At 41.2% G+C, this 21,106-nt stretch overlaps 1 protein-coding gene across 5 annotated transcripts in view; it reads left to right on the forward strand.

Moving 5' to 3' along the window:
* Positions 1 to 21,106, forward strand: part of LZTFL1 (leucine zipper transcription factor like 1) — a 94,729-nt gene that overhangs the window by 43,918 nt on the left and 29,705 nt on the right. For 2 of the 5 annotated variants that reach the window (XR_003677017.2, XM_007121855.4), the window contains exon 1: positions 19,124 to 20,233. The exons of the other annotated variants lie outside the window; for them this stretch is intronic. Coding sequence is in view for 1 of the 2 variants with exons in the window: in XM_007121855.4 (XP_007121917.1) it covers positions 20,231 to 20,233 (3 nt within the window). In the remaining variant the exon portion in view is untranslated. Of the gene's footprint in view, positions 1 to 19,123; positions 20,234 to 21,106 lie in introns of those variants that run through there. 5 annotated transcript variants of the gene reach the window in all.

Raw genomic sequence — 21,106 nt, forward strand, 5'->3', positions numbered from 1 at the left:
CCTGCATCGGCAGGCGGACTCTCAACCACTGCGCCACCAGGGAAGCCCTGCCAAATTGTTTTTAAGTGAACTGTACCATTTTTACATTTCTACCAGGAGCGTATGAGTTCATCTTTCTTTCGTTTTAAAAACTGCTTGAGAAGTAAATGAATATCTGTTGCTGTAAAGAGAAAATTCAGAAACATCTAGAGTAAGAAAAGTTAAATTGACTTTCCATTCCTTTCCTAGCTCCTCATACATATTTGTCATTAAAAGCTTGGTGTGTGTTCATCCAGAGCCTTTTCTTTGCATGGGCAGGCATGTGTGTGTACACATGTGTTTGCGTGTGAATGTGTATGCATGTGTGTAAGTGGGATTCTGCTGTCCTGTTGCTCTGTCTTCCTTCCTGCACAGTGAAGCCCGGAGACCTTCCTTTTCAGTGCCCGTAGCTCTACTTCAATCTTTTGAATCACCACTGAGCATCATACTTCAATCATCGGGGGAGGAAAGAGGTTTTTAACTCAGCTAGAATTTATTTACCTGTCTCGTGAAAGAGGCAAGCCTCTTGGAAATTTTAAATGAATGTGACACTTGGTGAAATTTCTTTTTCTTCTCACAACTGAGAAAGGGCTGCCCCTGAGGAAGGATTGCGTTTCTAATTGACTTATTACCAGTGAGTCCTGGTCTCCTGGTAGCACTGCAGGCCTGACCGCTCTTCTGGAGAGTGAGGGAATGAATGTTCAGTGAACATTTAATGGATAACCGTAGATTTAAACAGCTCTGCCATCATGTTATGTGTATGCGTATCTCGTGTCTGTCAGAGCAGCATTGCTTTTTCTAGTCCCCCGTGGGGGAGGATTTGGCGGTGAGGGGAGGTACACATACATTTAGTTATTCTGAGAAGGGCAAAAGGGCTTCAGCTCTTCAACTTTCAGCTTTGGAGATGAGTAAAATTAGATTCTTTTCTAATCATGTCAGAACAGTTACCACATCTGCCCAATGTGGTGAGAGAACTTACTCTCTGTTTTTTTTTTTTTTTTTTTTTTTGTGGTATGCGGGCCTCCCTCTGCTGTGGCCTCTCCCGTTGCGGGGCACAGGCTCCGGACGCGCAGGCCCAGCGGCCATGGCTCACGGGCCCAGCCGCTCCGCGGCACGTGGGATCCTCCCAAACCGGGGCGCGAACCCGGTTCCCCTGCAACGGCAGGCGGATGCGCAACCACTGCGCCACCAGGGAAGCCCCTACTCTCTGTTTTAAAACAGACAATAATGTAATCCATGCCTCGTGAACTCGACAATTTTGTGCTGCCTCCTCTAAATGTATTTTTTCTATTATTTTAACAATCCAGTGTTGCTAGAAATACATTAATTGGTTCCTCTTTATCCCTCTCTCAGCAATTATCTGGAGGCTTAATCACTTACACATACATAAAATTGGGACTGTCATATAATATATATCATCAATATGTTTTCATGTTATTAAATATCAATTCAAAAGTTAAATCCAAATCTTAATTGTCAGTCACTTCACAATATTTCAGATGTGGATATACCATAATTTATCTAACCATTCCCTTGTGGTTGATCGATTTTTGCTAATAGATGAAGATTTTGAGTAGCACTAAGTGAAGAAAAGTTATAAAAATCATTCATTGTGATCATTGGAAATTAGGTTCTGGTGGCAATACTAAAATTATGTGAGGTATCACGTCTTGAATTTGTTTTTGCTCATCTAATGATAATGCTTTCCTCACTATGTTAGACTAAATATTTTATGCTACTCTTTTTGACTTTTACTCTTTTTGACTTTACTCAGTTTCAAGACTTCAGTCTTTAGAAAATGCTGTACAAAACGTTTACTCATTATTTGACAGCAACTTAGAATTACTTATTACTTCCTAGTCTCTGACGAGTGTGGTTCGTTAAAGGTCTATGTGTGTGTGTTCAGCCATTTCATAGGGGACCTGAATGTCACAGTCTGTTTCACACATGGTGTCCCACTATACGTCATCTGCAAAGAATAAATTAGAGACATCATGACATTACCCCCTAAGTACCTCAAAATACATCTCTAAAAAAATAAGAACACTTTCCTATGTAGCAAAAAAATAACATTATCACACCTAAAATTAATAATCACTCTTTAACATTATCTAATAGCCTGTATATATTCAAATTCCCCAAATGTTCCCCCAAATGCCCTTTATAGTTTATTTGTCCAAGCCAGAAACCAATCCCAGACCATGCATTGCACCAGAACAGTGAGGGTTTATTATGTCCCCTCACTGTCTTTTAATCCAGCCTATAGTTTCTTTTGTCTCTTTCTTCATGGAGCCTTCTTGCTGCAGCCACTGGGCCTATAGAGGTTCCCTGCACCACCATTAGCCTGTGGTGTCATTTAGCTTGTTCCTCTTTTCCCCTACGTTTCCTGGAAGTTACATCTACAGGCTGATTAGACCCCAGGTAAATATCTTTGGCTAGACTGCATCCCAGGTGATGCTGTGATTTAGAATGCGTGACACCAGGAGACATGTAATATTTGGTTGTCCCACCATTTCTAATGTTAAGATCAACCATTAGATTAGGGTGATGGCAGTCTGATCCATCCATTGACCAGAACTGTATGGTTGTGATATTACTTTGGTTCCATGTGACTTTCCCAGGTCCCATCAACTCTTCACCTGATATTTTCTACACAAGTTGATCGTCCTTGCTTGGATCTACATTCTCATTAAGTGTTGCCAGATTATGATTTTCTAAGTTTCTCATCCTTCTACACCTCTCTGGCATTCTTCTGTAAAATAGAGCTTTATCTCATCAACTGGAGCTATTTGTTTACCCTGCAGTATAGTTCCTACTGGAAAGACATTAAATGTATTTTCCCCTTAATTACATAGTTTCCAAATAAGGGACTGGTAACTAACTGCCTCACATGAGTTTCTTTTGGCTTTCTCTCTTTAAAGTATCATTATGGACTCATGAATTTTCATATATTCAATGGGTATGTTTTTATTGAATTATTCTTGGCTTCCATGATAATACTATTCTCATCAGAAACCAGCGCAGCCAAAACTGAGTTTAATTTAAAACAAAGTTTCAAAACAAGAGTGGTTCCAAATATAACCTTCACATGTTCTGGAAAGAGGAAGTGCTACTCTCTAAGAGAACCATGGAAGACAATCGAATAAATTACTCATATCATTATTATTCACATTTGTGTTCTCTCCTCATCTTCAAGATGTGGGAGGATTCCAGATGTGCACCTGAAGGATGGTCATGTTCACCGATTGTCAGCGAGTTAGGTGTGTATTATTACGAATGCAGCACAGATAAACTCATATTCAAGGTCAAGATCTAGTTGACTGACCGCCACTTTAAGAGGCTTCCAAAGCCACAGAATTTTTTTAAAAATTTGTCTTACCTGCAGCAAAAGCTGATTGAGGCTCTCTTTCTTCCTCACATCACAGCTTGTAGAAACAAGAGGATCAGAATCCATCCCTCAGTAAGTCATGGTTTCCCCACCATAGTTTGCGGAAGAAACAAGGAGGAGACTAAGGTTGTTGTTGTTGTCGTTAAAATAACTGTTGAGGAGGGTGTATGTGCAGAGTCCCCTCCCCTCCTCGTCCTCCATGGCTCGGCAAGTGTGTGCTTTGGTTGACTTTGCCCTGTCTCACTCCTGGTCTTTTGCCTGGGGAGCAGATGCATCTGGGGAGAAGCCAGGGCATCCCAGCTCCTTGCCTGGTACATGACCCCATTTTGCCCGCCCTCAGCAGCGGCTGAGGCACGCTTCCAGGCTACTCCACATGTCCATAATGTGTCAAATGGGGGATGCAGAGGCTACCATTAATCTGCAACTTTCTCCAAAGGAAGAGCAAAATTTTATTTTATTTTTTAATCAATTTTTAAATTGAAGTATAGTTGATTTACAGTGTTGTGTTAATTTCTGATGTATAGCAAAGTGGTTCAGTTATGCATATATATATATATATACATTCTTTTTAATATTCTTTTTCATTATGGTTTATCATAGGACATTGACTATAGTGCTCTGTGCTATACAGTAGGCCCTTGTTTATCTATTCCATATATAAAAGCTTCCATCTGCTAGCGCCAACCTCCCACTCCAGCCCTCCCCAGCCCCCACCCACTTGGCAACCACCAGTCTGTTCTCTATGTCCATGATTCTGTTTCTGTTTTACAGATAGGTTTATTTGTGTCATATTTTAGATTCCATGTGTAAGTGATATCATACGGTGTTTGTCTTTCTCTTTCTGACTTACTTCACTTAGTATGATAATCTCTAGTTGCATTCATGTTGCTGCAAATGGCATTATTTCATTCTTTTTTATGGCTGAGTAATATTCCATTGTATATATGTACCACATCTTCTTTATCCATTCATTTGTCATTGGACATTTAGGTTGTTTCCATGTCTTGGCTATTGTAAATAGTGCTGCTATGAACATAGGGGTGCATATATCTTTTTTTAAAATTAATTAATTTATTTGTTTGTTTTTATTTTTTGGCTGTGTTGGGTCTTTGTTGCTGCGTGTGGGCTTTCTCTAGTTGTGGTGAGTGGGGGCTACTCTTCATTGCGGTACACCGGCTTTTCATTGTCATGGTTTCTCTTGTTGCGGAACACGGGCTCCAGGCACGCAGGCTTCAGTAGTTGTGGCACGTGGCCTCAGTAGTTGTGGCTTTTGGGCTCTAGAGCGCAGGCTCAGTAGTTGTGGCACATGGGCTTAGTTGCTCCGCTGCATGTGGGATCTTCCCGGGCCAGGGCTCGAACCCATGTCCCCTGCGTTGGCAGGAGGATTCTTAACCACTGCGCCACCAGGGAAGCCCTCATATATCTTTTTGAAGTATAGTTTTGTCTGGATATATGCCCAGGAGTGAGATTGCTGGATCATATGGTAATTCTATTTTTAGTTTTCTGAGGAACCTCCATACTGTTTTTGACAGTGGCTGCACCAACTTACATTCCCACCAACAGTGTAGGAGGGTTCCCTTTTCTCCAAACCCTCTCAAGCATTTGTTATTTGTAGACTTTTTAATGATGGCCATTCTGACTCGTGTGAGGTGGTACCTCATTGTAGTCGTTTAGTTTTGACTTGCGTTTCTCTAATGATTAGCGATTCTGAACATCTTTTCATGTGCCTATTGGCCATCTGTTCTTGGAAGAGCAAAATTTTAGAACCAATTTGCACAGCTTTAAGGCTCACTTTCCCTCACGAGAGGAGAGACCATATCTGTTTTCTTCATCAGTGTGACCCCAGAGCCTAAGATGGTGCCTGACATATATATCAGGTCTCACTATCCATTTGATGAACAAATAAATAAACTTGATTACCAAGAGTCCGTAGCTGGCCGTATATAATTTTTATTTTCTCAGGAAAAAGAACTCCATAACAATGATAGTGGTACTAAGCACCAGGTAGGGAGTCAAATGCTGTGACAGTGCCTTGGTACCTTAGGCAAGCCCCGTGGCTGTTTCGGATCTCAGTTGTCCCCAAGACAGGTTGTAATAAACGGTATGCATGTCCCTCACAGCTTTCGGTTTCTAAAAATAAATTGCTTTTATAGGTAAAGGGTGAATAAATTCTTCCAGTTAGTTACACTGAGAGATGTAATTGGTGAAGCCTAAGAAAGTGATGGACCTCAAATCAGTTGTATGCTTTAGCTTGTAATGAAACACCAGTAGGTATTTCTCACGAGGTCTTCTTCATCTGTGATTTTGCTTCTTATATCTGCAAATAAGCAGGCATTGGAAAACACACACACACACACACACACACACACACACACACACACACACACACACCCCTTTGCAAATACAGTTCACTTATAGGCAGGGTCAACTTACCAATAGGACTTTTTTGGTTAAAGATCGCCCCACACCCACCCCGCACAAACGTTGAAGCTGGGGTAAATGGTTTTATGTGAGACTAGCAGCCAGTTAGAAAAACCTTTTAGGAATAAGGTAGATGTATTTGATAGGCTTCTGGCTCAGAAAAAAACAAACACTCAGCAAACCAAACAGCACTTCTGGGCTTTCCGAGCTATTGCATTTTCATCAATGTTCTCGAGTTTACTCACAGACCATCTTCCCTTTTAACATTAAAAATAAATCCTCCCTTGAACTTTTGCCCTCTGAAGTTTTGATCTCTGAAGGGCGTTTTTTTTCTTTTCCTTCTTTGCATTCTCTCAGAATAACTCTACTACCCACAAAGAGTATCTGTACTGAGATTAAGCAGGTTTGGAATAAATGCTATTGCCAGGCCCGCTCTAGTTTCCCAGAAACGATGCCTATGTCTCTGGCCTAAACTCCTTCCCACAAGGCCAGTGTACTTGGACCCTGTGCTAAATAGTTACATTTTTTTTTCTTCTCTCTAAAAATAACCCCAAATAAAAGACTCAGAAGAAATATGCCCAAACGAGAGTTAAGTATGGAAATGTTGACAGTGGACCAGAGCAGGTGTCAGTTCAGAGACTTAAGCTGAAAATCTCTCCTAGTAGCAGAAACATAGTGATTTTTAAAATTAAGGTGGGAAAGATGTCACTTAAGTATTCCATGTTTATTATAAACACCTTTAGCTGAGTTTCCTCATTGTGCCAGTGTTAATGAGACCAGATGAGAACCAATCTTTTCTACACGGTAAAGCTCCCCTGGAGCCCTGTCAGGCCTTTATGATCCATTTTCAAGATGATTCTTGTGTTCCACATGGTCTGAAAGTCACATAGTAGTGGCCTTTACTGAAAACATAGGCACCTGGCCTAAGTGTTTTGAGAAAATCTAAAATAATAAAAGATTGACTTCAGGCAAAGATAATCTTTACCTGCCACAGAGAACTCCAGAACTCTGTTATGAGAAAATAGATGGTTTTTGTTTGCTGATGCTATTATTTTTATCCCCTACAAAAAGCATTAAGATAGGCTCGTGATAAATGCCCATCCACCATCGGAATTATCTTAGGGCTCCAAAGTCCTTTCCTATTCATTTCTGTTCCTCCACACTAATACACACACACACACACACACACACACACACACACACACACACACACCCCAATACATTCAGGCACATGCATATACACCCATACATATATATACACACACATCCATATACCACACAGATATATGCACATACATACACACATACCACACACATACATTCACTCATGGACATACTCTTCTTTCATTCTCTTGGCATCATTTCTTGAATAAATTATTACTTGCAGCTGCAAATTTTTAAATCTACATTAAATCTTCATCTTCTCCCTCTAAAATAACAGTGGCTGTTCATCATGCTGTGATCCTTAGAGACTAGCAGAGCCATATTCTATGATTAATATATAATTAATATGCCGTTCCATTTCAAGTTTCCCAAACCCTTATTTTTCAAAAAGGAAGTGAATTTTATTTCAGTTCTTTATGCTATTTAATAAGTATTCCATGTGATGTTCTCTCTGAAAGATCCTTGTTCGTTCACCTGTTACTTTTCGCCATTTGAAAATGAGAACTAGTGCACTGATGTTTCTTGTTGGTTAAAGATGAAAGTACCAACATAAATTAGAGGCCTGGAGAGGGTCAGACATTCTTCTGATAGGTGTGAATGGATTAGAAAATTTAGACCAGACTTTTAGGTTAATTGTAAGATGAAAAGTTATCTCTGCAAAGCAATTTTTTTACATACAGGAAGAGATGAGTTCCCATTTCTGCCCCACATGTTGTATTATAAACTTGCGCTTTCCCGAGAAGAGAGAGCCTGCATTTTGTTTTAAGTCCAACTGTTAGAGTTGTATTTTTTTTTACCTGTAAAATAATTTTTACAAGGAGCAACACCTCCAACTGTGTCATTTCTTGGAGAGCTTCCTGGAAGCCTGTGAGTTCCCAGTCAGTGAGAACAAGGTTGGTAAACTAAATCAGCTCTTCTCTGAAACCCATGTTTTATAACTGTAAATGAACAAATACTGATTTCTACTATAAACATCCCATAACAAATATTTGCAAACATTTGAAGCTTGTCGAGCTTCAAATCAACAATTCTTAGAATTATTTTTTTTAATGATGACATTACAGGAAAACTCTTTGCTCTTTTAGTAAACACAGACTCAGCCTTTTGGTGAGATAAAATTTGAGTCCAGATTTAACAAAGCTGACTATCCTTTTCCTTTAGATCTAAACAAGGCACTTTCAAAGCAGTCATGTCTACAGCTTCTCATTCTCTCAAGATTTCTATTTTTTTTAATTGAGGTTGCTTTTTTTAGTTTTTGTTTTTATAGTATTTATATCATATAAATACAGGTTGTAAAATATGGCATCTGATTTTAACTTTAACAAAGGATAACAAAAGTTATTAGGGGTAATAATAAATTATCTCAATAACACTAAGTAAAAAAGTAAGCAAGTATATTATTTAGTTTACCTGTCACTTTGAATGCTTCTCTGTCACCATGTTTGTACCCCAGCAGTCCTATACCCTAGAGTCTCCCAATCTTCCTTTGACCTTGGAGGTAATGTTGAAGGGCTAATTCCTATTTTGGCTAAAGTACTTAGAAATACAAGCCTCTCAAGAATCTTTCAGTGTAAAGAAGAGAAACATAAAATAATTCTTTTGTGAAGCATTGTTTCTTCTTGACAACACACACTGATAGTTGTTAAAAGAGCCAAAGATGGTAGCATTTATTTTTAATCTACTATTTATGTACTTATTCACTGTTCTTGGAGAGGGATATAAATTAGCCAGTATTTTTTTTTCCTGAAAATTGAGTGTGTAAAAGTGTGAAATCCCTGGAAAAGCTTTAAAAAAAAATGATGGCCCATTCATTTAATCCATTTAACAAGAAAAATGCAAAATTAGGAGGCATTCAAACTGGCACATCTTTGATAAAATTATCATTGTGATTAACTGATTTGAAAAATCACAAAACTATTTTTTACACATCAGAACTAAAAACTAAAACCAAATGGTCTTTCAGCCTATTTGCCAATAAAATCTCTAGCAGGTTTTTTAATCTTTTACTTTAAATATTTAAATATGAGTTTTAGCCTATTGGGCAATTTTGTCAATATGATTAACTTCTAGGTTGGTGTAATTGATATACCTCTCAGTCCACAGAGTCAGATGTGCAAGAATCATCACTTTGATTTTCCAAGTCGCAATTAAATTTTTATTTTGAGCTCTCATTCCATGGGGAAGGAAGACAATATCCATCAGTTTGTACCCCACTCACCCAACCTTCCACAACTTTTCCCTGAAGCTTGGTCTACATTCCAGTAGGAGAAGGCTCTGTAAATTACTAAGTGCTTTAGACAAATCAGAATTTTGTTTTGGTTTTGTTGACATTTTTGTGTGTGTGTTTTTATTGCAGTTAAGAGGAATGGGACTAGGGGAGTAGCTGTGAGAATGAAGAGGAGGGTGGTGATTTTGCAAGTTATTTCAGGAGATGTAATCCCAGGATATGCAGCAGGAGAGAAAGGAGAACTCATGGAGGACTCTGAATCATCTCACTGGTGGATGCTGGTAAAATGATTGGTGATGGAACAGGACCAAGGCAGACTGGTGGGTTATGAGTTCTCTTTAGATGTGTTGATTTTACATAGCTTTGGGGACACTCAGTTGGAGAAAACCTAGAAATATAAGTTGTAAGCTTCTAGAAATATAAATTGGGTATGCAGGTGAGAAACATGGCTTGAAGGTGCAGCTTTGATGGTCATCCTCATACGTGAGAGATGAAACCCTAGGAGTGAATGCAATTGCACAGATGAGGAGGGTGCAGTGTTAAGACAAAGCAGTTGAGGAGAGACCCCAAGGAACACCACTTTTCAGAGGGGAACGGAAGAGGAGCCAACGGTGGAGAGTAAGAAGAAACAGAGAGGAGAGACTAGAGCAGAAAAAGCCAAGGGAAGTGTAAAGAAGGAAGCGGTCCACACTGTGAAATGCTGCCAAACTGACTCAGACGACGTATTAGATTTGGCAACTAGGAGATCATTTGATGGCTTTTGAGAAATCTGTTTCAGTAGGGAAGAGAAAAAAAAGCCACACTGTGGGGTGACTGAGCTGTGAAGTGTGAGCAGTCATCAGGGAGTAATCTCCTCAAAGAGTTTAGCAATAAAGAGAAGGAAGAAGTTAGGGGAGCCGATTATAGGAAAAGTTTGGACAAAGGACGCATTGGTTTGGGGTTAACATTTGTTATTGTTTTGTTTCATTTTTAATCTGGAGGAGACAAGCATAATTTTAAACTGAGGAAGGATCAAAGAGAGAGAAAGAGAATGCAGATATAGGAGCTAAATATATGTATATATTTATGCGTATATACATATGTGTGATGGAGTTGAGTCCCAGCAGAGGTAGAAGGAGGGTGATGGGACCATGAGAACTGGATCATACTTAGCCTTAGACAAGAGTTTCTCCTGAGAATCAGTAGGGCAAGGAGAAGTTATGTGGGTGTTGTATAAGATAAGGTGAGAACTTAGATTATCTGTGTAGCCCCTGAGATAAATAGCATGCATTTAACAATTTTGTCCTCTGTTTCCAGAAAGAAGGGTGGCAATAATAAACCATGATTGATAATCATTGATAATTTTGGTGTAAGTCACACCAAAATTGATATGCACCTTTCCCATAAAAGATATTCCATGTAATGCAGTAAAGAAAATGAGCCTAATGGTTTTAATATTCCTGTACAGTGCACCTTTGTGTCCAAAGACACATGCCAGCTTCTTGTTTAATTCTGCTATAAAATATCTGCTCAGTCCTCTGGAGAAAAAAAAAAAAAGAGGAAGAACCAAAGACACATGCCAGCCTTCTTGTTTAATTCTGCTATAAAATACTGCTCAGTCCCCTGGGGAAAAAAAAAAAAAAGAGGAAGAAAGTTAACAGCAGAGGGCTGCGACCAAAGTGAAAATATCTAAATGTCAGCAATAGCGTTTGGAGTGACCACCTTTGGGTGGTCTCCTTCCAGGTCTCTTGGTGACCTGAAATTTCTGCCTCATTTCTTGTTTAAGGAGAAAAGAAGTGAGGCTTGACCCTCAGAAGGAAGGCGCCTTGATTGTGGTGAGCACATAAAACAATGACAAAAATAACAAAAGGGTGTCTTAGTATCGGATTTTATTTTCTCTTTATGTCACTAAATTATAAAAGTAATGACTGCTTAATAATGAAATTAAAATTACAGGCACGTATAACATCGGGATCAACCACCTCCCACACCTGTCACCATTCTATTACCCCTGCCTGGATTGGGGTATAAGGAGTTTAGTGCTTCACCTGTCTGAATTTGTCTGTATGTGCATTTACAACTAAGTAAGTGGGATCTTACTATGACTATTCTCCAACTTGATTTTGTCATTTTATTATATATTATAGATATCTTCCCATGTCGGTGCACATGGATTCTTCCTGGGCTTTTTGACAGCTGCAGAAAACTCCACTTCATTGCAGCACAATTTATTTAGTCACTCCCCCAAAAGAGGAACGTTTAAACAGTCTCAGGAGTTTTACCACATCAAAACCACAGTAAACATCTCTGTACATACATCTTTGCACTCTTGTTTTTTCTTGAATAAATTCTTAGAAGTGAAGACAAATCACTGGGTCAAAGGGCATGTGCATTTTCAGTTTTGATACTAATTTCCAGTTTGTCCTCCAAAAAAAGACCCACTATGCCCTTTATCCTCCTACCAAAGTTATAAAGAATGTGTTTTCCTTATGCCCTAGGCAATACCAAGTGTTAATAATCTTTAATATTTCCTCACTTACCGATGAAGAAAATGTGAGCAGAAATGCAGGGACATCAGGGGAGCTTACCCTTCTGGAAAAGCAGAAGGGGATCATCTGTGGGGATTGAAGGGAAGGGAGAGGGATGATGCTTAAGGACTAGGAAGCTTTAGGGGACAGCCACTTGGGTGACGTCGAACGGGAGCTGAGCCAGAATATCTAAGCAGCTGTAAAGACCAGAGGAAACTGAAAAAAAAAAAAAAAAAAAAAAGGTCAAAAGATTTTTTGAAGTAAATACAGTTATTTATGTGAATTCTCTGGTTTTGGAGCAAGAACAATAACAAGAAAATGGATGTCTGGGAGGATTGAAGGTTGGTCAAGTTGGTGTTGTAACACAGTTAACTGGTGAGAAATAGAAACTTCTCCTGGTGGAGTGGTGACCTGGAGGTCTAGAAGTGGGACCAGGAGAAGTGGGTCAAGGAGAAGGGATGCTAGAGCAGAAGAAAATAGAAGGTTCACAAGATCACAGTTAGCTCACAGCTCAATCAGGTGAGAGGCAAGGTTTAAGGAAAGTGCAGGAGTTGGAGCAACTCAGATAGCTGGTGATGATCAGAAAGCGTCACTTCTGAGTTGTCAGCACAGCAATGGAGCAGCTTCGGGCTATGATGGGATGTGGGGAACAGAGTAGGTGCTACAGTGAAATAGGGCTCAAGGTTGCCAGAGAGCATCAGGCAGAGCCAGGACAAAGGGGCGCTGGCCGGGTCATCCTCTGGGATGGCAGGATAGGCTGGAGCCAGATGTGATAGACCTCGAGGGTGCTTGAATGCATGAATGATCTGGAGTTTGGTGGAAGATGGTTGATGGAAGACAGGTGGCAGTGGGTAACTAGAGACAAGAGCTGGTTGAGGGAAGGGTCAGGAGGTGACTGTGAAGGAGGCACAGCCTACCAGTCCTTACAAGAGTTTGTGTGTTGAGGGTCGCAGTGGTGGAAAGAAGGAAGTATTTGTCTTCTGGGGTTGCTTTGAGGATTAAACTATATATCGCATTTTAAACACGAAGCATTCATTACTGAAACACAGTTCGGTGTGCAAAAAAATGACAGCTATAATGACTCACATCATAGAGAGTTTAAAAATACATATCCATTTTAAAGATACAAATCTTCACAATATTGTAAATTCTCACTGAGAAATACATTGGGCATATGGACAATCTCTCAACACACAGACAGAACCTTCTTATGTGGATACAAGCAGAGATCCTAGGAAAAAAGCCAACTCCGTGGTTTTAATGGTTTCTCACACACAAAATCAAATATAGAAATTCACACTTTAAATCTCTTAAAATGCGAACCTGTTTCTGTCCTTAAAGTTTGCGTTGTCTTCTGACTTATGCTCAGGTCTCACTATTTTAAGATAAGACCAAATTATATCAGATAAGAACAATTAGGGACCATTGATGTCCAATTCTGTTCAGTGAAGCTATTGATTCTGTGAGTGTTAGATGTTCAGAGTTAGTCTCCACTGGTTTGTTCGTGGATGATTTAATAAAGCTGCCCCTACCACACTTCTCTTCCACTGTACCTGATGGTGCTGGGGAGTCTTTGCAGGCTGACCAAGTGCAAGTCAGATAAATACACTCCAGTCCTGGAAAGACATCCTCCCCTTAGCTTATCACCTGTGCCTTTGTTAGGTATCTTAGCCTCAATCATAGCAGTTAACCACATATATAACCTACCTTTTTTTTTTTTTAGCATTTTAAAAACCTTTTAATTGAAGGTATCTGTACACAGATACATACATACATGTATAGGCATTTAAATTTTCAAACTCTTTATTGAGGTTATGTATGTAAGGGTATAGCTCATTAATTTTCACAAACTAAAAATACATAACTTGCACCCAGATCATGAAACAGAATATTACCATAGCACTAGTACCCGAGACGTCCCCCTCTGCTCCCTTTTAGACAATAACAGATGTAGAGATATAACTTATCTTTATATCCCTTTGGTTTTTAGTGTGTTGGGTTATTGTTTTTCCCTGTGAAGGTAATTTGTTTTTCTACTCATGACTCATTCCCCAATATTTTTAGCAAAGCAATGACATTTTTGGCAGCATTAATTCCTAAAAGTAGAGGCTAACCTATTATTTAAGCTTTGTTAGGAATTCACACGCTGGACTGTTTCAGGTTTTGTTGTGTTCCTTCCTACCCTTTCTGCCTTGCTTTCCCAGGCTAACTCTTGCCAATCCCTCAAGATTCAATTCAGGGATCTTCCTCAGTGGTTTCCTTGAAGTCCTACATTGAACTAAGTGCCCCTTATCTCGTTTCCCGAAAGGTTACCACATTATATGAACGTGACCTTCTAATGGGTCTATCTCTCCTGCTACACAGTTAGAAGCCTGGAGAGCAGGGACCTTGTTTCAATCCTCTTTGCTCTCCCAACACCCAATAGGCATTTAAGACACAGAGCCTAAGGCCTGTAAAATATGTGAGATCTGAAATAAAATACTGCAGATATAATATAGTATGTATAATATATGATATACAATATGATATATAATAAAATATAATATATAATAAAATGGGGTGAGTCCATGATATGAAAAGAAAAGCACAAAATCTAAATTAGTACTAGTTTTATGGGATATCTTCAAAATGTTAACATTAAGTCAACTGATCAACTAGAATTCAATTTGTAGTTTATATAAAAATTTAAGTGTTAAATCACAAGAACTAAATAATTCATTCTCAAAGACTCATGATTATAAAAGTTATATAAACCAAACTCACGATTACATTTAATATAGGAAATAGGGATAGCTGGGTGTTTGATAATACACGATACGTTTTCTAAGAGGCAGCACGCCCAGGGCCAACCACGTCCCCCGCCAAACATACAGTGCCTGGAACCCAGCAGGAACTCACGAATGTTTGTTGAGATGTTCCTGTTTAATTTCATTTCAATTCTGCAAGCATTGCTCAGAGATATTATAGCCGAGCCCTTGCTGGGGGGCTCAAGTTGATCATGTAATAAAGATTCCATCCTGCAAGGAGCTTGAAATATAGTAGTGGGAAAGACAAACAAGTATAGACCAACCAAGAATGACATTTCCTCTTGCCTTCTATTTACCTATCCCGTCGAGAAAACTTCCTTCCATGAACACAGTTTGCACTAGGACGTTCAGACTTTCCAAAGGGACTGCATCGCCCCATCTTTGTAGGCAAAACTTCCTGAGCAAATTAAGTCTGTTTTCCATTTTCTAAGATGGGGTGCAGTTGGTGAACATCTTTCCATTGACAGTAGTCCAGGTAAACATTTAGCAAAGATCACAGATCTAGGAAGGCCCACATTCCTGAATAAGATACCGGAATAGATACTCCATCGTTGTGTATCTCTTTTTGCAGTTTGACCCTTGAAATAATAACAAATTTAAAAGTACATCTCTGGACAGCTCTTCCGCCTCACCTGATGAAAATTCTGGTTCTTTGCGCAGGACAGCCTTCTCTCCCCTCAGTCATCACGCCGACCCACAACTCTTCCACACACCTTTTAAAGCCTAGCCCAAATTCCACTGCCTTCTGAAAGACTCTCCTGAACTTCTCCTTTCTACCTTCAAGAGAGGTAACCTTTCTCTTCTCTGAACTCCCATTCCACTTATTGTCTGCTCTGAAATCGTTTTGCAAGCTTGCATTTTCCCTTGACTTGATTATAAGGCCATGTTTGAAAGGGACAAATCCCATCTTGCGCATTGTTCCCTGCCCCACGATGTCTGTTGTGTATGGGGTTTTCTGTGAACAGTCGCTGAACACAAAGGTTGAGCTTGTGGGTCTAACTCAAATGTATACGTGCACAGGAGGGTGTGGAATAAGGATTTGGTGCATATCACCATATTCACAATAAATTTTTCTTGTACTTCACAAGGAGGTATTCCTCACAACCAATTCCTAACTTTTTTTTTAGGTGGTCTTCAGTTTTTGATGTTTTTGGTGTTTGTTTCCTGTGGGGTGTTTTAATTTTGGAGATCTATCAGTGAAACTAATCTATCATTTGGGCTAAGAAATTGTCATCCACACAGTCTTAAAGGGAGTTGTAGTATTTTATGGTGAACCACTTCCTTGCCTGACCTCCTTTAAAGCATGTGATATTGATTTCACTAATCTAATTTGTTAGCACCCTCTAATACTCTGCGGGTCACTCTGCATCTTGAAACCAACTGACTGAAGGAGCAAGTAGAATAACTGAAAATAGCTTCTTGCCCACTAGGGACCCAATCAAATGCCATAGCTCCTGTAAAGACTCTTTGAATCCTGTGTTCTTCCCTTCTCTAACGTCTTGGCTACTTTCTCAGTTGTAATTGGGCAGGGTGCGGGGAGTTGCAGAGGACCCTGGTAGCATCACATGTACAAAGCCATACGCTGAAGGCTCTGCTCCTTCTTCAAGATAATCCACTCCCCCGAAATGATTTTCCCCTAACCATTTCCTGCCTACTCTCGGTTCAGTGTTTCTCAAACGTCAAACATTCCTTTCCCATGTAACCTTCAAGATTTTTGCCTTTTTTTGTGTAGTACCTGTATTCGTTTTTACTTAATCATTTTCTTTATTATTTCCTCTTTTTTACTTAAGTAAAGCCTCACCTTAGTCCCCCAACCTTACCCAAGATTTACAGAGTAGGGGAATCTGGGGCTTCCTAAATCCCTCCACTTCATCCCTCAGATTCTATCTTGGCCAGAGAACCTTGCACACAAAGGGGCTCTGTAAATAGTGGCGAAAGGAGCAATCTGTCAATGCTGCTAAGAAGACCACGATCACCTTCCCGTTCCTCCTTTTGCCTAGTCTAGGTTATAAACACCCTGAAATTGGTGGCCCCAGTGTTAAGACTAGTAATTTATAAACTCATAAAAGTCTCATTTTGTAGTAATCTAAAAAGACAGAGTTGATCTTCATTTTATTGGTATTGAACTATGCTAAAAGGTATATAATGGCCTTGTTTGTATGCCTCCCATCCAGTCCTTCCAAATGGACATACACATGTATGCACGCACACAAACACATTTTTAAAATTGTCACAGTGATTAAAAAAATAATAGAATGAGGCTGAGAAGCTCACTGCTAAAGAAAGGTGGAGATGTTCTTCCTCACAGCTTGAACTGTTTGTTTTGGTAATCAACTCAAGCTAGTAAACAACCCAAAGCATGGGCTCATTCTTTTCCTGAGCCAAATTCATCACTTTAAGACCAAAATACATGTTCATATTTGCTGACACTATTTAGACAGCTTATGTAACAACATTCAACTCAGCTGGGTAGATGGGCTAACAGTGATATTATAACATCCTTGGTACAGAAGATTTTAGATTAAAATAGAATTTTAAGTTAAAATAACCAGCTGATGTAGCTTTGCATAACAAAGAGTCACCAAGCCCCAAACATATTCGCCAATGAAATACTTGCATTACCCACCCACTGCTTTTGTTCCCCTGCATTAATAACACTTAGTAAGCACAGGAGTTTGCCAGCAGGAAAATACACTTAAGTTTCCTTAGGACTGGTGAACAACTTTGTTCACTTAAATGTCATAAAAGTGTTTATGAAATTCCTTCTTTGCCTTGCGTCCACAGCACCTAGTAAAGTGACCTTTCTGTATGTGAATTCAATGAATACCTACTGCAGTAAGAAAACAACCAAAGATTTTGAGGATTAACTATTGAAATGGAATATGTCTAGCCTATTGTAGGCACTAAATAATGGCAACTATTATTATCAAATTAGACCAGCACTCATTGAACAGAAATGTAAGGGATGGCATGGTAAAGCAGAAATTTAACTGAGCTTGGAGGGAGTCATAATGGGAGGCTGAGAACCTGCCCTTTAGACCCTGCAGGGAGACAGAGATTCTGCCCAGATACTACTGGGAGGCCAGTGAAGTGGGGCATACCCAAGCCACTGCCACCAGGCCATGCTTCCATGCCTGGGAGTGCTCCGTTACATACAGGAGAGCCTTGTCAGCTCTTCATGTCCCTGAGGATTGAGATCCTTCCATGGGCAACTGCCTGCATATCATTCCTGGATCATCCAAGCAAAGGACTCTTGACTGTGCCCCAAGATTTTGCGAAGCCCCATCCAAATTGGAAAACTGCTCTTTCAACCCCTGCTTTTCAAGTAATGGCACACTCATAAGCTCCCCTAAACAGAGGGTGAGAGGCCTTACTTACAGAGGGGAAGAGAAAGACCTGTCGCCGGTATTTGGTTGGAACTAAATGGTCAAGAAACTCTTGCCAGTAAGTCATGAGATTTGGATTCCAGACCTGGTTCTGCTGCTTCTCTGGCCAAGACAGTTTACTTTTCTGAGCTGCCTTTCCTCATCTGAAAGTATTATTTCCTTCTAGCTCTTACTTTGTCTGAATTGAAAATTATCCATTTAAATTAATTCCATTTTACTGTATTGACCGTTTAACTAGTAAATGTTTTCATTGCCACACCTCTTTTTCTAAAGACATCATCCCTTCGTAAGTTAGCTTTATTCTACAGAATTTATCTGCTGCCACTTTATTCTAGCAGTTAAAGTGTCAAGTTAAAAAAGTATTGAGCTCAGTTCTTGGGACAATTACTAAGCTTTGTACATAATTTACTATATAATTTATATTAAATAAAATGAATGTGGTGATAAATGAAAAGAAAAATGAAATTCTTGAAACCAGAATATGAGTTAACATGCACTGTACCAGAATAGTTCACACCTGCTTTCTGGTTTTGCTCTTAAAAACATATCTGTATTAGTTTCATCACTGACTCAAGCTTCAGATGCCCCCACCTAGCCCTCTGAAGTCTTGGACATGTGACCTTGGCTCTCAGTCTCTTCATCCATAAATTAACCAAGTGGAACCAGGTCTCTAAAATCTTGTCTAGGTGTTTAGGTTCCAATTGCGATCCTTTTTTTTTTTTTTTTAAATTGCATTGTGTAGTAGCCAAAATCAACATAAGCCCCATAAGCATTATCTAAATTCGCTTATCTTTTCCTGAGCAGAGATAATGCCAAATATCCTCTCCTCAGTTTTGAGCCTCCCAGATTCTCAGAAAGCTCCCGGCTCTGTGCTCCTTCTCATTTCAATGTCTATCATGAGGGCCTCACTTTTTAGCCTCCCCAGTGATTGTATCTGCTCGTGTTTCTGTCTTCTGAGCCTCTGAAATGCCCACTGAATGGCCTAGGCCCATATTCATTGGCTTTCACCCACCTAGCCCAACACCTCCATCCCCTCCACCCCCCCATCCCCCCGCCAGTATTTGCAATAATGCATCTCTTCCTACACCTCTGCTTCTTCTAGGGCAGTGTTTCTTTTTTTATATAAATTTATTTTGGGCTGCATTGGGTCTTCGTTGCTGTGCACAGGCTTTCTCTAGTTGTGGCGAGCCCGGGGGCTACTCTTCGTTGCGGTGCGCGGGCTTTTCATTGCGGTGGCTTCTCTTGCTGTGGAGCACGGGCTCCAGGCGCGCAGGCTTCACTAGTTGTGGTCTGTGGGCTCAGTAGTTGTGGCTTTCGGGCTGTAGAGCGCAGGCTTGGTAGTTGTGGCGCACGGGCCTAGTTGCTCCGTGGCATGTGGGATCTTCCAGGACCAGGGATTGAACCCATGTCCCCTGCATTGGCAGGCAGATTCTTAACCACTGAGCCACCAGGGAAGTCCCAAGGACAGTGTTTCTTAAAGAGTGATCCATGATCAATCCTGGAGGGTCGGTAAAAGCTGCAGATTCCAAAGACCGGAGTGATTCAGGATTTCTGGGGGTTAGGCCAGGGAAGCATTTGTACAACACGCTCCCCTGATGATCTAGGCATAATAGTTTGAAATTCACTGCTCTTTCACCAATTCCGTTTGCAATTTTTTTTTTTTTTTTTTTTTTTTTTTAAGGAAAAAGGTGCGCCAAGAATATAAGAGGGAAAAAATAGGAGCGGTGGGGAGTGAGTCGTTCAAAGCTCTGTCCAGGAACCTGGCAGCGCTGGTGCTGTTGGCCTATTTCGGCCCAGTAGGAACACTTGGGAGAGAAGAGAAATAAGTCTGGGACGCCCCACGAGACCGTTAAAAGGTCGGGAGTCAACGGTCGAGGCCACGGCCCTCGGGGCCGCCAGGTCACAGGAAGTGCAGGACAAGCCCTGAGCAGCAAAGCAGACCCAGATGCCCCGGGGCTCCCGGGAGCGGTGGGGAGTCAGGCGGCCGCTCCACTTCCGTTACCATTGGCAACGGCGGCCTCCACCAAAGTCGGCGTGGCACGAAAAGGAGGGACTTCCCGGCTCTGGGAGCAAATGCGCATGCGGCTGTCGGCCGGTCACAAGGCACTTCCTGTCGCGTGATCTTGAGGACCAATAAAAGTGTATAATTCCAGGGTCACGTGCGTCGGTTGCCATTAGCAACCGGAGGCTTCTAAACAACCCGCCCTCCCTCCGAGTCCTCTGCGGGCCAACTTCTCTTGGAGACGCCGGGCCTGGCGAAGCTGCGCCCGGCCTCTCTCGCTTTTCCGGACCGCTGACTCCTGTACGCCGCCATGGTGAGTAGCCGGCCGGGTAACGCCGGCCCGCGCCGAGGAGAGATGCAGAGCCGGGGCCACGGAGTGCTGCCCTGGCCTGCAGCGAGTCTGAGTCCGGCCCTGGGCCTCCCTTAGGAGGGGAGGCTGCGCCGGGTGCGAGAGGCTCTGTTAGCCTCGGCCGAAGCCCTTCCGGCATAATCCTAGGTGGAGCCCTCTCCTAGCAGCCGCGCTCCGCCGCGTCGCTTCATTCCTCGCCCCTGACTGAGGTGCCCGGGCCAAGTCACTCTTCACAGGTGGCTGACGAAGAGAGCTGGAGGGAACCGGCTGCCAGCAGACGGCTCAAAGAGGAATTCTCGTTCGATTCCAAAAACTCCCAAGTTTATGCGCTCGCAGACACAGATACACACACACACACACCCCGCTCGCAGGCGCACACACACACACAGACACACACGCACACCCCTTTGGCAGCATTATGTTAACGAGCACACACACACACACACACACACACACCCCTTTGGCAGCATTAATTATGTTAACACACACACACACACACACACCCCTTTGGCAGCATTATGTTAACACACACACACACATCCCTTTGGCAGCATTATGTTAACACACACACACACACACACACACACACACACACCCCTTTGGCAGCATTAATTTAACACACACACACACATCCCTTTGGCAGCATTATGTTAACACACACACACACATCCCTTTGGCAGCATTATGTTAACACACACACACACATCCCTTTGGCAGCATTATGTTAACACACACACACACATCCCTTTGGCAGCATTATGTTAACACACACACACACATCCCTTTGGCAGCATTATGTTAACACACACACACACACACACACACACACACACACAC

This window comes from Physeter macrocephalus, chromosome 18 (genome assembly GCF_002837175.3).
Source record: "Physeter macrocephalus isolate SW-GA chromosome 18, ASM283717v5, whole genome shotgun sequence".
Lineage (NCBI taxonomy): Eukaryota > Metazoa > Chordata > Mammalia > Artiodactyla > Physeteridae > Physeter > Physeter macrocephalus.